The sequence below is a fragment of the Ochlerotatus camptorhynchus genome, unplaced genomic scaffold, assembly GCF_037179485.1.
Source record: "Ochlerotatus camptorhynchus isolate MF236.1 unplaced genomic scaffold, CSIRO-AGI_Acam_v1.1 ptg000375l, whole genome shotgun sequence".
Taxonomy (NCBI): domain Eukaryota; kingdom Metazoa; phylum Arthropoda; class Insecta; order Diptera; family Culicidae; genus Ochlerotatus; species Ochlerotatus camptorhynchus.
Genome location: NW_027040863.1, coordinates 105,520 through 122,581, shown reverse-complemented (window position 1 = coordinate 122,581; position 17,062 = coordinate 105,520). Strand labels below are relative to the sequence as shown.

General features: G+C 37.0%; 1 protein-coding gene across 2 annotated transcripts in view; it reads left to right on the top strand.

The window, feature by feature from the left end:
- The first annotated feature begins 444 nt into the window (after positions 1-444).
- slpr (slipper) overlaps positions 445-17,062 on the top strand; it is a 77,335-nt gene continuing 60,717 nt past the window's right edge. For both annotated transcript variants that reach the window (XM_065232819.1, XM_065232817.1), the window contains exons 1-4: positions 445-1,343; positions 11,038-11,200; positions 11,268-11,434; positions 11,577-11,752. In XM_065232819.1, the coding sequence (XP_065088891.1) occupies positions 671-1,343; positions 11,038-11,200; positions 11,268-11,434; positions 11,577-11,752 (1,179 nt within the window). In that variant the 5' untranslated portion in view covers positions 445-670. The remainder of the gene's footprint in view (positions 1,344-11,037; positions 11,201-11,267; positions 11,435-11,576; positions 11,753-17,062) is intronic.

Here is a 17,062-nt window from a genome sequence, read left to right as displayed (position 1 = left end):
GACCGTGCACCTGTAATGAGCTTCATATCGAAGATCCAACACACTGTTTGAAACGTTTCAGCACATCTTCAAACCTGTTGCCTTGCTTATTTACGTTCGTGCGTGATTTTCATGATTGTCCTATCGTCACCGAAACGTTACGCTCCAGAGTACCAACAGTACAGCATAAATAGGACGTCAATCAGTGGAATGCGGCTGCCAGAAATTGTATACGCAGATCTGTTTATGTTTTTCGGCATTAATTTATTAATGAATTTTTAATAAATTATCTTTTATATGCCAATGGTATGCGTTCTTTTCCATTCATTATAAAATAATTGTAAAATTTAACTTGAATTTAGCATGCACCGGTAGAAAGGTTTTGTTTTTATATGTATTAAGTTGAAAGATTCATTTGAAAATTTGTATTCAACTTCTTGTTGCAACGGCAACTCTGGTGTCAAATATGGTTGCTGAAAACAAGAGAAAATTATTGCAAATGATGTAGTTTTTGTTAAAATGAGTGCTAATTTTTGCTTATTTCGACAATAACATTTGTGCAACGCGCTACGGGAATTGCAAAGAGTTGTGGAAATAAATTGAATTTTAGTGTGACCGTATCAGTGCATTGAAAATCTGTAATGTTTCGCTTGTTTTGATCGGTGTCGCGATCCAGGAGAAAATCGCATGAATGTTGATTGGGAGAGGCAGACAAAATCAAAATAATCCACAAGATTCGGTCGGAATGTCGCCTTTATGGACGGCAAGATATGACTATCAAGCCCAGGGTGAAGATGAGCTCTCTTTGCGTGTTGGGCAGATTGTCTTTGTCCTATCGAAGGACAGTAGTATATCTGGAGACGAGGGCTGGTGGACGGGTAAAATTGGTGACAGAGTTGGGATTTTCCCATCTAATTTCGTCACAAACGAAGATCCAGCAGTGCTAAATGTACAGCCAGTAGAGATAAAGTTTGAAGAACTCGATCTGAAGGAAGTGATCGGAGTTGGTGGTTTCAGTAAAGTTCACCGTGCCTTTTGGAATGGCGACGAGGTTGCTGTGAAGGCATCCCGGCAGGAAGAAAACATTGACGTGACTCGGGAAAATGTCCTGCAGGAAGCCAAACTTTTCTGGTCACTGAAGCATCCAAACATTGTTGCGCTGAAAGGAGTATGTTTGGATCACCGTATACTGTGCTTGGTGATGGAGTTTGCCCGAGGAGGATCGCTAAACCGGATACTAGCGGGTCGAAAAATTCCTCCGGATGTTTTGGTTGATTGGGCGGTGCAAATTGCTCGAGGAATGAAATATTTGCACTGCGAAGCACCAATTTCTGTCATTCACAGGGATCTGAAAAGCTCCAATGGTAAGTGATACGTACGATATAAAGTTGACTCGTGTTGTAAAATATTGAAATACAGATTTAATTGACAAAATATATTATCCAACGCCCATGCCTATCCTCGAAGAACATTCCCTTATGAATACACTTGACACAGAGAAAATTCCGGTCAATGTTGTAAAATGCGTTTCTTGAGCACGAGTATTACTATTGTAAATTTTTGAATGACCTAGTTTTACTAAACAATTTGTTTTCCTTTATACTTACTGCCACTATATTCGCATGACAGTTCCATGTGAGGAACCATTCATACATGACGCATAATATTTTTGACCAATTTTGGACCATTCCCCGCCTCCCTCACACAGAGTTCAGATTACCGAAGTCGTTAAAATTTTACTGGATTTTTTAACAGCTGAGTTTTCATTATTCAACTCAGTAGTTGTTACTTTAACTGAAAATTCCGTAAATCGCAAAATCCCTGAACTGTAAAAAAGCCGGTTTTAGTCAGTAATAGAATTTCTGTCTTTTACAGAAAAATATTTGTTTACATATTTTTATGCTGACTTTTTCAGTGTTTTATTGCAGTATTTTGATTAATAAATATTAATATATAAAAAATAAAGTATTTCAAATGTTCGACTATTTTTATTTGGGGACTGAGGTTAACTTGTTTAGAGGCGGTGTAGCAATGATGCTATTAACTTTAACTTTTCCTGCGTTAATCCAGATTGAGCGGTCAACGCTTCCTCGTGGTTTAGCCGGCTGTTTGCTTTCTTGGTGTGTCAGATTGCGTGCCTAAGTGTGGAGCTCTTCTACTGGCAATCGAATGCTCAATTCCGTGGCTGTTTCTGCACTCCTGCGTTGACTTTTTGACTGATTTTAATAAAATGTTCCAGTAAAACATAATCAGTACTGGAAACTCGGTGTTCTATTTTACTGAATTTTAGTCATTCGTAGATCGTAGAGCTGTTATTTTACGGTAAATTCAGTACTGACTATTACCGTATTTAGTATGTTTTGCTATAGGTACCTGGCTGGTCACAACTTCTCAAACCCCCTATGCTCCCTAATATCAATTCCACAGGACATACTGTCCATAATCGCATATTTGTCCCATCTTTTCTTGATTTCCTATCCATATAGGCAGTTATGCAATTATGGGCAGCGTGGGATTGTTATGTGAATAGCATATATATTGCCAATGCACGCATAGTTTATGAATTCTAACGAATTATAAATATTCTAACTGATTATAAAGTTTGCGAAAACATTATTTCTGAAATCGAAATGATTTCTGAGCCATGCAGATTTCAAATTAATCAACTGATGTATTACTTTTCCTTTTTTTCCATAACTACCGTGGAATTCTGCCCAGACACCATAGTATTCTCCTTGAACTCACAAGAAAATATTACTAATCGCGTACCTTGGAATTATCTTCGGAATGCCCTTGAAACTCTTCTAAGTATATCCTTGGAATCCTCCATAGAGTTCCTTTAATATTAACCTGAGAATTGAATTCCTTCGAAAATATTCTCAAAATGTTAATCAAAACCCTCCTCATGAATCCTAGTATGTGTAGACTCGACTAGACTCCTCAAGAATACTCCTGAAACTATTTCTTCTGCAATTATCCTCAGAAAATCCTTTAAATTCTGCTAGTAATTATCTTTGAATTCTCGCCAAAATTCTCTTCAAATTATTCTTAAAATGCACTTGCTATTCTCCTCACGATCCCCATTTAATTCTACTCAGAATATTTTAGGATTTCTCTTTGATGTTGTTTTCCGAATTATTCTAAGAATTACGTAGGAATTAAATTGAGAACTTTTGTTCTGCTGCTCAGAAGTTTCTTGAAATTCATCTCAGAATCATCTTTGATGTTTACCAGAATTGTGAAGTTATTCTTCTCAGCATTTCTTTTTAAATAACAGCTTAATTCCTTTTAAATTCTCCTAAAAAATCCATATGTAAGCTCTTCAGAATTCTATAGGTTTTTTAAAAAATTGCTGGAGACCTAAACATTCTTCCAAGTTGCAGAGTCTTCAAAACTTTCTAGGACCAAAATAATGATTTTTCTCTTTAAACCTGGGATCTTGTATATGTTTTTTAAATCCCGCAATTGAAGTATATTTTTTTTTCACATTAAAAAAATCCAATTCCTTTTTGTTTTCTGAATCTAAAATCGTAAAGTTTTTATAAATTATAAATAAACAAAACCATTTTTTTTTTTTGAGATTTGAACCGGGAAAAACCAGGCAAAAATTCACTGAGCCTGAGCATTCCTTTTACTCTTTCACGTAGGATTAGTTAAAATGTTATAAATTCAAGGTGAACATTGCATTTAGTCCTAAGTAGCGTCGACTTTCTCTTTGTATCCCCACGGCCATGTAAAGACATCCCCAGGTATTTTCAGCACACAGATTGGCAAAAGAAGCTTTTATCTAGCATCTAATACGATCAACACAACAAGAAAAGGTTATGTGCTCAAGTTATTAACGAAAGAGAAAGTCGACGAAGAGAATCGACCAATATTACTTATGATCTTATCGAAGACAACATATCAAAAAGACTGGCAACTCATCCATTTTCTCAAATGACCGGTATGAGACAGGCACTATCGCGTCATCTGCCCCTCAAAGGTAAATGCTCCGAACGAATTGAATCGCAAAGGTTCCATCCTCAGAAGAAAGGTTTGTGTATTTGCTCATTTTTCTATACGTTGCTTCCACCTTCGCTCTAGCGCAGCGCTACTGTGTCTGTCGCACGAATTCAGGAAAGTTGTTCAGCTTGGATTAACAATATAGAGATTGCTGAGGTTTATCGTACGCACACTACGTCATGTATACGTATCAGTGCTGAGATTTGTCATTGTCATTGACAGACTTTTGCGCGATATTGACAACATTGTTTTACACATAGTCAATGATAGACTTGATCCTCAAAAAAATCTTTGTCAAAATCTCATTCATTTTTTCGTCAATGACAAAGATTCACCAGGTAACAGAAAGTGTAATTTCTTGCATTCTGAGACATATTATTGTTATCCAAGCGGTTCAGGACGTAGATGCTTATTCACTTTAATGGCTCCATGTAATTGCTTTGCTCAAGCCATTTAATTTCATTTCAAATTTAGCTAATAAACAAATCAGCACATGTTCGTCACTGACAAAAATGCTACTGACAATTGACATGGTTTCCCTTGACGATGACTGTTAGCTCAAACGAGTGACCAAAGCAGAATTTTGAGTATCACCGTGTATTGTCGAACCGGACCGGGAATCGAACCCAGCCACCTCCAGCATGGTCTTGCTTCGTAGCTGTGCCTTTACGGACTGAGCTAAGGGAGGTCCTTGGCACTATTGGTACTACTGGTAAAATGTTCGTCAATTTTTTCTCATTTTTGAGGTTTTCCACAGGAAAGCATGAGGCAAATTTACTCATCGTTCCTGTACTTTCTGCGATACTGCGATGAGTAAACTAATCTCAAATTAGGGTTGTTTTCATTCGCCGTGCACATAAGCGTTAAAAGTCTACACGCTATTTGAAAACTACTCAAAATTGGGTAGAGTCTACATAGGTTTTCCAACGGCTTTACTTCCCTGATGAGAGATTTTATGCCTCAGAAAATCCCGACGGTGCCAACTGGGATTGTACCCAGGCTCTTGGGAGCGAGCGGCAATCCCGCTTACCACTACACCACTGTCACTTTTCTGATAGAACCCAACGTTGAGTTTTTTTTAACTTAATTTTAAGTGTTTTTTATACCGTGTATGCATTTCGATTACTTAAATTAGCTATAGTCGCTATATTTATAGTCTGGCGGATAGAATTTTGATCTATTAAAAAGCGTAACCAATTCAATATATTGTAGACCAACAATTGAAAAGGTACTATCAACTTTAATAAACAAAAAGTTGATTATTCTTTCCTCTCCTAAAAAAAAAAATAAACTCTAAAAACATTAACAATTATCAAAATATTACTTGCAATGGATAGATATCGAGTAAACTAGAAGGTTAAGTGTATTTTTCAACCGATTCGAGTATGAATATGGCAATAAATCTGGTTTTGAAAGTTGGTGCACAGGTAAAAAGTGAAATTACGTGACGCCACTGAATTCGCGTAAACCTAATATGAATCCCCTTACCCCTAGTATTACCATAGAGGTAACTCTAAGACCAGAAGGTCCCGAAGTAATGAACTCAACTTTTTGGCTCAGCTCTGGTACTATCTTCGGTCCCAAGCTAATCGATGCACCCCTCGAAACATAGGAAAATCCACGAACCCCTGATTTTATCTGTCAAACTTTCATAGCGAATCAAATCAAACATAGTGTAGTACTGGAATTTATACTAGAATGGGGTACGTTAATCGATTTGCTTGGGACCAATAGGCTAGTCAAGTAGTGAGCCAATTTAAAATCGATAGTTTCATATTGATTGTTGGTATTACTGTCGACGTAAGTAAGAAAAAATGTTTTCATAAGTTAATGGATTTATTATTTCCGATATTTGTGAATACTCTCTAGAATATTAAAAAAAAACTGCGATATATTCCCTACACCTACAAGCTTAATAAACATTATAAATAAAATGAATGTGATTAATGTCTTGACTAACCACAACAACGAGAGCAAATGTGCCATCCTTCGTGTCCTGCAGGCACCTTCAGTGGCGAGGAGTCATTGAAATTTAAATTAAATTAATACCGGTCGGAAGATTGTATAATCAGGTAATTGACGTACATAGAGCAATGGTCACTGTATTCCAACCAAAAAACCAAAATAAAAACTTAATAATATGCCGTGGAAGGCCAATCATACATTGCATATAGATTGCTGACGTTTATCGTACGCACACTACGTCACGTATACGTATAAGCAAAATGTTTTCATCGGGAAAAAAAAAACTTCATAGCGGAAATTTTTTCCGATGAAAACAAATCACTGACACAATCATACTTTAGCAATCTCTATACATACATACATACCTTCGTGTTTTGGAATTGCTGCTGACATTTTTCATTCAAGTACCCCTTGATTCATATCCATTTTTTTCGATGTTTTTTTTAGGCAAAACAAACTTAGCCTCTTGCTACCATCTCTAAAAACGTCATATTGAGGTATGGGAGCTGAGGCGTACTTTTTGAGATTTTTTTTCTTGAAAAATTTCGAAAATTTATGGATTAAAATATTGTTTGAGATTCTGCAGCTAGTAGATTTATGTTTTTTTTTTATCTCAGGTTTAGCGCACATTTTAAGATTCAACACCAACATTTCCAAATTCTGTCCCGTTCTAAAAAAACATTCAAAAATCCCAACCTTGGAAATGTATTCATGAACTGGAACTTTTCATAATACTATATGAATATTAATATTTTCGTATTTCTACTTTCAATTATTTCATATTCCTCGCAGGCATTGAAAAACTGATCAGAATTATTTTTACAGTTTATGGCTGATGAGCTGTTGCGATGGGTAATTTCCTTTCTTATGACAAATACGAGTATTTCGTTCACTGTGCAAAGTACTCAAGCACCACTACTTAGACTCTAAGTCTTAGAAGTTCGATATAAATAAAATATAAGGATGTTTAAAAAATTGTTGAGTGTATTCGAAGACAACTTATCAAGAAGACTGCTAGAATCCAAGCGAAAGATATAGTAGCGCTGCAGTTAGGCGTAGGTAGAGGTAGCGCATAGAAAAATGAACAAATACACAAACCTTTCTTCTGAGGTTGTAATCTTTGCAATTCGTTCGAAGCATTTACCTTTGAGTGACAGATGACGCAATCGTGCCTGTCTCAAAGCGGTCATATAAGAAATTGGAAGAGTTGCCAGTCTCCTTGATATGTTGTCTTTGGTGTATTCCTTATTTTTTGTGGGTATTTGAGTTGTAAATTCAATATTGTACCTTGCAAGATAATTGCGCATAACCGCCGAAGCACAACGAGGATAAAGGAGGAGGATAACACGCACCCAGAGCGTTTTATGTAGCATCGCTTATTCAAAATTGGGATTTATGTAACAGCTCTGAATTTGTTTTCTTCTTCTTCTTCTTCGCATTTCAAGCTTATTGCTTATCGAATATTAGCTTATTGCGTGCTCTCAACTTAGTGTTCTAGACAGGGCTCTACATTTTCGAAGCTCTAAAATTAACTCGATTTTTTTTTCTCTCATACAACGGTAGTATTGATTGTGAACATTATAGATTTGTCCGTAGTGCTGTGATAATTAATTGACAATTAAGTGTGAAATTGTGCTGTGTGCCGCAGAAGAATTGTTTCTTCGCGTGCCGCGTAGTGATTTTCGATTTGGATAAGTAGAAGAACAGCTGTCACTGCAGCTGATTCTCGTGTAATTAGCTTTTTATTTTCGCCGTGACGAGCTATTGGTATTCTTTAGCAAGCTGGGGCATTGTACATTTGTTTATTTATTTACTTGTCCCTCTGTAGTAGTAGTTGCAAATAGCGTCTCCGTTTATGTGTATTGGGTAAGCAGAGATGGGAGTGTGCGGTGGTTGCGATCAAGGTGACTACATATAGGTGTTATAATGTGTCAAATTCATGATTCAGCCATGTTGGATTTTTGTATGGGACAGCGACCGAGTTTGTATACAATTTGCTCTAAAACCGCACTTTCACCCCCCCCCCCCCACGACCTCCTCGCCTATATAGTGACAAAGCTGTATCACCATTTGTATACCCGCCATGGTTGCGATGTGACGGTTGTGGTGAGTGATTTACCGATTCTCTGTGTGGGTAAGTGTGCTCGTGTATTTCATTGCGAATGCATTACACTTACGAGAACCCAGGCAAAGCTTATCATGGACAATGCAAATCGACAGTGAGCATGCATAAGGGCCTATACGCGATGATCGATTCTCTTGGTCGATATTCTCTTTTGTTAATAACTCGTTAGATTTAACGTTTCTCGCTGCGTTTGTTGTTGCTTTTGATAGCCAATACAACCTATTACTACTCTGCATTGAACAAATTCTAGAAAAATGTTTCGCTTAGCTGTAGCAATGCAAAGAGAAAATCGATGAAGAGAATCGATCATCGCGTATTCGCCCTTATGCATGCTCACGGTCGAAATGTTCTGTTCATGTCTAGACTAACATTTGAAAGGGGCGTAAGAGCTAAAATGTAAACAAACCATATTTTTACACAAATAGAGACAACAGCTCACAAACTAATCGGTAAACACGAAAAAGTAGAAGAAAATATAATTTAAAAATCATCAAAAACGTTTCTTCTTACATGGCGTATTTCCAACATTCAACTCTATGATGCATCTGGTTGTTACGCCTTGCACCAGAACTACGAATTATATTGTTTTAATATGTCAAACGTACTGATTCTGTAGTATCTAGTCACACCTGATTCATTTGAAATGCATCCGATTGATATTTCACGTGTAAACAACGAACAAAAAGAAGACCAAAAAAATCTCCGGGCGTAATTGCACTCTCACAAAATTTACGAACGAAGAACCATGGCGGAACAACAAACAAAAATTCCCGAGGGTGTACTTCCATGTCGTATCACCAGTGTTGGCAGTTCAAAGAGTGGAAATCCGGGGGGTAACAACATGTAAGAAATTATCAGGGCGTATGATGTTTTCTTCTCAATTTCACGACAAAGAAAGCTTTTTATGAGTGTTTAGTGATGCATGATGATAGACTACACTATCAACTATATGTTAAGCTTATAAAATCAGCCATAAAATGGAAAGTCGTGAAATAGGATTAATTGTTAGGTCATCAAAATTCGGAAGCGATTTTCTCGATATGGTCCTTTTTGAATTACGCCCTTTTCAAATGTTAGTCTAGAAGTGTGATAACTGTCTATCAGATCAGAGTTGTGACTAGCAGAATAATCTGATCTCGCGTCAAAAGGATAGAGGAAGAGATGAAGAATGTATTTCAACTCTCGGACTCGAAATCACATTGCTGCTCAGATGGACATCGCGTTGAAGAGCGGGATGGCAGACATTAGCCGAAATGTAAAAGGTATTGATAAATTGATTTGTGAGAAATTGGACAATATGAAAAACTAATTTTTTTCAAATTACTGCGGAAAACAATTGACTGTAACGAATGACCAGCGCAGTGTATCTAGGGCGACTTAGTCGGAATCCGACCATAATACCGGACTCTAAGAACGTAAATTAGTAATTAGTAATAGTGATAATGATGATGAACAAATCAAGAAAAACGAAAATATTTGTTTTATCATACCTAAGACCTTTCTTTTTTGTCGCAGGCCTGTGATTGTCAAAATAAATCTCAGTTTAAAATTTCTTTAAGTTGGTCGCAGAATCTTATAAACATTATTCCGTACATTATACATTATTATGATTTTTGGCAAATTTTTCAAGGGTTCGAATTTTTTTCAATCCCTAGATTTTTGTTATTCTGTAATTTTGACTATGATGCTTCGAATCCTGTTCTAAATCTCTCATTTTTTGTATCTGTCATAAATCACAAAAAATACTAGGCTTTATAGAAACTATAAATTTTTATACGCAAATGATTTAGATTTTTTTACTGAATCTTATGTTTTTCAAGCCCATGATTTCTTTAAAAATCAAGCTATCGCTTATTCGGTCTAATAAACTTCGGAATATGGCAATCTGTCGCATTTTAATAACAACCCAATTTCATTACTTCATTATGATGGCTACCAAGCCTTTGGATTTTTTTCTTTTTTGGAGATTTGTATAGATTTTTCTCTTTTACTTTAATTAAATCACTTTACTTAATTATTTTACTTAAATCACAGAATCTGTGCTTAAATCTTTGGTTATTATTAGTTAGGTAGGTTCCGATTCTACAAGTTTTAGTTTCATTTTTCTACTTGTGATCTTGACATTTTTATCTAGGGGATGAATACTTAAGGGGGTTAGGTTTTTGATAAGTCTTTGGTGGGAATGACACTGATGAAGACTGCACATTGTAGTCAAAATACGTATGTTTCATAGGTACCAAAATTAGTTAAGTGGAATTAAATGGAAGATAAGGTAGCATTGCTGCTCAGCACGGAAAACAAGAAACCACCGGCGCCGCTGTCAGATTGTGTTAACGAATGAATATTGAACATTGTGGTTGTCATTAATTTATACACATATTTATACACCTAGTAACTAGCCTAGTTACCTTTAATTTTTTTAAACGCTACAATACTTACAATTTATATTGGCACAAGATTGAATTCACAAGTACGTAGTTTCATGTCATTTCAAGTTGTAGCAAACCTTGTTACGATTTAGTATGTACTTTCTTATGCTATCTGGGGACTTTACAATGACAAAACCATATTAAAGCAGTATTTTAACTCTATTCGTAATTTTAACCCGTAAGAAAGTGCATTGTAAAATATATTTCTTATTTTATTTTATTTCAATTTTTATCAAACATTTTATTAAAAAGACAAAAAAATCAGGCTGGCAATAATCAATAAATAATTTAAATAAATGTTTAACCGTGTAGCTTATTGTTAATGTGTCCTGTACAAACTGTTCAATTATTAGCTCTAACAGGTATTCTTAGATAAACCAACTATCTTGCTGTTTAAAATTCTGTTAATTGTGAACAACTGTGTCTTTAACAACATTAAATGCTATTTTTAATCGTTTTGGCTCTAGACAAATGAATCAATCAAATGTCGACTGAATTCCGCTATTAATAAACATCTTCAATTTTTATTTACAGTGCTCATATGTGACCCAATAACCGGTGGTCAGCTGAAAAACAAAATCCTTAAGATCACAGATTTCGGTCTTGCACGTGAGGCGTATACAACAACCAGAATGTCTGCGGCCGGTACCTTCGCGTGGATGCCACCGGAAGTTATCAGGTCAGGCACGTACTCGAAGTAAGTCAATAAGAAGGTCACATATTTTCGAAGTTTGTTCACCCATTCGTTTGTGAACTTATTTCAGAGCCTCGGATGTTTGGAGTTACGGTGTGCTTCTGTGGGAATTGCTAACCGGCGAGACGCCGTACAAAGGATTTGACTCACTATCGGTCGCTTACGGTGTAGCTGTCAACACACTAGCCCTGCCAATACCTAAGACCTGCCCAGAAGCGTGGGGAAAGCTAATGAAGTGTGAGTATCCTTCTTTATATTGTTGTGTCACAACTTGCTGGCTGTCCCCATCAACCTGGACTCTGTAGTAGCTGCGGAAAGGGAAATTGTTTTCCGTGCAATAAATCACCTTTTCTCCTTCTTTTCCGCATCACGTAATTAGCCTGCTGGGAATTGGATCCTCATCGGCGACCCTCGTTTAGGGATATCGAAAAAGATTTAGATATTATCGCACGTTCAGGATTTGCGCAAACACCTCACGAATCATTCCACATGATGCAGGATGGTTGGAAGAAGGAGATTGCCGAAGTTCTTCAAGAGCTGCGTAGAAAAGAGAAGGTTAGTTAGTGTGGTATTTATTTTCGTTCTTTCGTCCGTTCTGGGGTGGGCAATGCAAAAACTTTTCTCGTTAATCGATTGCCCAATAGATAAGTGTTGGATATTTTTCTTAATCACTGTGTTAAAGTGATAAGATTAGATTTGAATGTTACTGCATCGTTCATTTGTATTCCTCGTGCGTTTTGGATCAGTTTTATTTACACCCTGTTTATTTGTATTCTTTCTCATCTTCATTTGGCCGCCTTTCACTGTTTAGGCATTTAAGTCTTTTGAAGAGGTAAGATCCGATCTCCATACTCTATACAGATTGTTTGTCTTTTTCGAGTGGGCGTGTCCTTGTGTTTGTTTGATTTGGTTTTGTTTGAAAGATCATCATTATTGTTTTCTTTGTTTGTGCTTTTTTGCATAACAACATGTAGGGGAAAAGTTGGCTTCGGCAATACCTTAACCTATTATCGTCAGGGGGGTAAACAACTTCCTTGAGAGCTCAATTTTGGCATGTGGATACATTGTGTTTCAGAGCAACTATTGGTCAAATTTGAGTGCTCTAGGACTTTGTTTACCCCCTGACGATAATAGGTTAAGGTATTGCCGAAGCCAACTTTTCCCCTATTTTCCAGTGTTTGAAATAAGGAGTGTGTTCATGGAAAATCGCAACCGCTCCGTCAACCAAGATGACTGTTTCTCATTTTAAGTTGAGCGTTTGTGAACATTTTCAGCAAAATCGGTGATGATTTAGAGGTGCTTCAAGTAATTTTTTGTGATTTTTAGGTAATTTCTGGCTAATCATAGTTTTATCTCGAGCAGAGGTGGCCAAAAGTACATTTTTTTTCAAAATCATTTTCCACAGCGAAACAAAACAGCCAGGCCGTGTTTATGTACATTACAAGCGAACGGTGGAAATGGAGAATAGAACAAATGTGGCATATAATTTTTTTTTCAAACGGTCTATTGTAATTAAATTTTAGCTGCAAGCTTGCGTGTAACAGTAAATTATCAATTCCCTTATTTACGCACAATTTTAACATCTATGCTTATAAGTGGTTTGTATCTGAGCCGTCTTTACTACCCTTGGGGGTCTGATCTATTTTTTTTTATTGTGGAGCCTCCTGTTTGGTTTCAAATTCTACATTCCATGACATTTAAAACATAGTGATAAACTTTTTTAGTATGAAATTTTCTACCAACCTGATTTTATTCTAACAGTCATTAAATCTTACTAAACTAAATTCGTAGCCGACTTCTCATGCTTGCGAATTTGTCAATAAAAGTGTTGATACCAATTTTAATCAATATTTCGTAATAAATGATAACAACTCTGGTTCATAGTATGACTCAAATAATTTTACATTAATTTTAATTTTGAAGCTGACTGCTGTACGGAGCAGTTGGTGGTCATCATTGCGTTAAATATCATGATGATAATTCTCAAATTTGGAATAACCGATTTCAGTGCATATGCATGTCATTAATTATTTTGTACAGTTAATGAGTTCACGAAACATGTTCACATGTTGAGACAATTTTTAAAATGTCGAGGAAAGCAAATTTGTCAACACCAGATCAAAAAGGTAAACTCCGTTTTTTCAAGCTGCTCCCAAATTATTACAAAATCAAATAAATCAGCATAACAACTCATCTACTTTTAGTTTACAATTCAGGCTAACTATCAGCACGAGACGATTTTCTAGTGTTAGTGCATCGAAAAAACTTAGAACGAAACTTAAGTAAACGTAAAAATTACAGAATTCAGTTAAATGAAGATCACAAACTTCACCAACGTGGGTGTTTCAAGACCTGTAGGGCACCGATTACCAGTATCTTATTCTCATTCACTCGGTAGGTCTCCTGATCAAACCCTGAATCATTTATCAAGATCTTTAAACCTACCCGAAAGTCTAGAATTAATTGATGTCTTTAAGCCGTGGCCCCCCTTTAAACTTGGGCCATGGCTGTAGCCCACTTTCGCCCTACCGTTAATACGGCACTGGTTAGTATTCATTCTTATCTTTTAATTCCATGCAATAAATAGACATCAAATAAATGTAGTAATTAGCCAGTAATCTGCAAAATTCTACATGACATAAATATATGTCGCGTGGTTGGTTTTTCCATCAATGAATAACCTCGAAGGATAACTAAATGGCTAAGAGAATAATCATCACGTGAAATGTCGCGCGGTTGGTCTTATCTGCTTCTTTATGCGAAACTGTTCTGTAGCTGGCAGAAAACAGTTCAGAATTGTCACGATATTTTTTTCCGCTCGCCAGTTTGTTTTTGTGTGTCTTTACAAATCAATAAGCAAACAACTGTACTTGATACTGCCAGAGACGTTGATAGAGGCAAAGAAAATTTCTGTCAAAACAGCAGTACTGTTTTCGAGGGATCTTTTGGCAATGTCACTGGCAACCACGTTTCTTCGAGTGGCTTCAAATGACTTTCATACGGTGCCGCAATGCTGTTGAAAAAATTGAACGTTCGGCCGGAACTGAATAAAAGTGAAGTGCGCGGCAACATTTGCCATATATTACTGTTTTGCTTGCAGCGCAATCATTTTTATTACCATAAAAGTAAATAAAACGTTTCGATTCGAGATTGTTTGTTATCACTAATTAATGTTGTATTTAATTGAATCAATAATAAATAAATAACGGCGCCGGTGGTGTAATGGTAAGCGTGATTACCTCTCACCCCAGCAGGCCTGGGTTCAATCCCAGTCGGCGCCGCCGGGATGTTCTGAGGCATAACATCACTGATCACGCCTTCCTTCGGATGGGAAGTAAAGCCGTTGGTCCCCGGTTCATGAGTTGATGTGATGGGTCGATAGGTAGGGTCCAGGTGTGGGAGCTGCCTTCCTGGCACGTCGGTAGCATTGGTGCTCAGCACGGAAAACAAGATCGACGGAAAAAAACAAACCAAAGAAAAAAAAAATAATAATAAATAAATAAGTAACAGATATCAAATATTTCGTGTAAATAATTAAACACTTTTTTCATCACTAAGAACAATACTCCTCTCTGGTGAATTGAGCGAACAGTAATGTTTATTTACTTTGCTCATTTGGTTCAGCGTTTGACGGTTCGTTTGGTTCTTCTTGCTTCAGTCTATGCGTGTCTCTATTCAACGTCTCTTTATACTGCAAGCCGTGATGTCGCAGCTCGGAATATCAAGCTAACAAAACTACAAAACTCACCAGCTGTAAATCTCACACTGTGGTGAGATCGAGTTTCATGATTTTTGCTTAACACCCTAACGCAACCGAAACTGCCATCACGGCTGGCTGTAGTCGCTTCGTGTCTGTCATCAGTGAAAAAAAAAGAGATAGCATTATTATTGGCGTTGACGTGCCCGTCGAAAAATTATCTCTTCTAGAAAAGATTGACAGTTTCTAATAGGATTTTTCGGTGGAGTGAAAGGATAGTACGAAGTCCGCCATATTTCACGCACCGTCTGACGTTTGCTTATGGATTTTACCATAGGAGTAAAGAGCTACAAAATCGTCGTCAACACCAATACCTTCTCTTTCTAAGAAAACGAGGTGCCACGGAATCATTTTTGCGTCGATTAAACTCTCAGCTTCAACTTTATACGTTGTAAATAGTCTGGAAAAATCAAAGGAGCTTGTACAAGCAATATCAAGCACGCTATTTTGCTCCAATATCACGCGTGATATTGAGAGCGTATTAAACCGGAAAAATATCAATTTGATAATGATTATGCCATCACTGACTACGTTCAGTGTTCGGAAAATCATTCTCAAATCTCATTCATTGAGCCTCCTTGCGAATGCGGCAAAAAAAATTCACGCTTGAGATACTCATGCGTATTCACACACTCACACTCACACTCACAACGCCGAAAAATTATTCCAGCTTTATGCTCATACAAACCTCTCAAACGTCAATTGATAGCATGCTTATGCATGTTTTGTTAGTTTTCCAACCCCTGATGCAGAAACAATAGTAATAAAAATAAATATAGCCAAAATAAAAAGAAATTAATTTTTGAACCTGAACACTTATTGGTGATTAGGTGAAAAGTATCAAATGTCAAGGAAAACATATTAGAAACCAGTACTCGTGCCACCACTGATCTTGAGACTGGAACTACGAAAACTGCTGTAACAACTTGCATAAAAAAGCTCAGTGTAACTATTTAAGATGCTTTGAATTAATTTTAACTCAGTTTAACAATTGAACATTGAGCAATTTTACTGTAAATGTTCTATAAACTTTTCACTCATATGATACAAACATATTAGCGGTGCCGGTGGTGTAGTGTTAAGCGTGATTACCTTTCACCCCAGCAGGCCTGGGGTCAATTCCAGTCGGCGCCGCCGGGATGTTCTGAGGCATAACAATTCTGATCACGATTGATTTGTTTTCCGTGCTGAGCACCAATGCTACCGACGCCCGGGAGGCAGTTCTCACGCCTGGACCCTACCTTTCAACCCATCAACTCATGAACCAAGGTCCAACGGCTTTACTTCCCCTAAATCTGTGTTTTTGCCCAAAAAAATCTTTTCATCATAGTTTTTGTCCAGAAAATCTGTGATGATATCTGTGATGATAATTTTTAAATTTCCTTTGAAAAGTGATTCAGCCATTTTTCTGATAGAGACAAAAAATAGATAACAATATATGTATCATAAATTGCTTATGGTTTTGCAAAAAAGAATACCTCTGATAGTTCTCATTCTCCTTTTTAATTCCGCAAAAAAAAGCATGCTTAGATATACAGTCAAGATTCCTATAGTACGGTTAATAGGGACCGCACTATAGGAACCGGCATTAACGAATACACGTAGCATATGGGATTAGAGCTAATTGGGGACAAACTCTTATTGTAGGGTAATTTGAAGAGATAACTTCCTGGTGTCTTCTGAAAAGTTATTAAACAGAATATTTGCCACCTTTTGGGAACATTTAGCATCCGGAACGTCAAGAGCCTGATCCTCCGGAAGACTCGGAACATCCGTAAAAGTGGTCAATTCATGAATCTGATCCTAGAGCTCAGCGGATTTTTCGAAACCACTCCTAGACATCTTATCAGAAGGAATTCGAAATTGTGACTGGAATATGGATACTGGAGACCACGGTATGGTCCACCGGAAGATCCGGAACATCCGTAAAAGTGGTCAATTCATGAATCTGGTCCTAGAGCTCAGCAGGTTTTTCGAAATCACTCCTAGACAGGGGACAGGGGACCACGGGATAGTCCACCGGAAGATCCGGAACATCCGTTAAAGTGGTTAATTCATGAGTCTGATCCTAGAGCTCAGCAGATTTTTCGAAACCTCTCATTGACGAC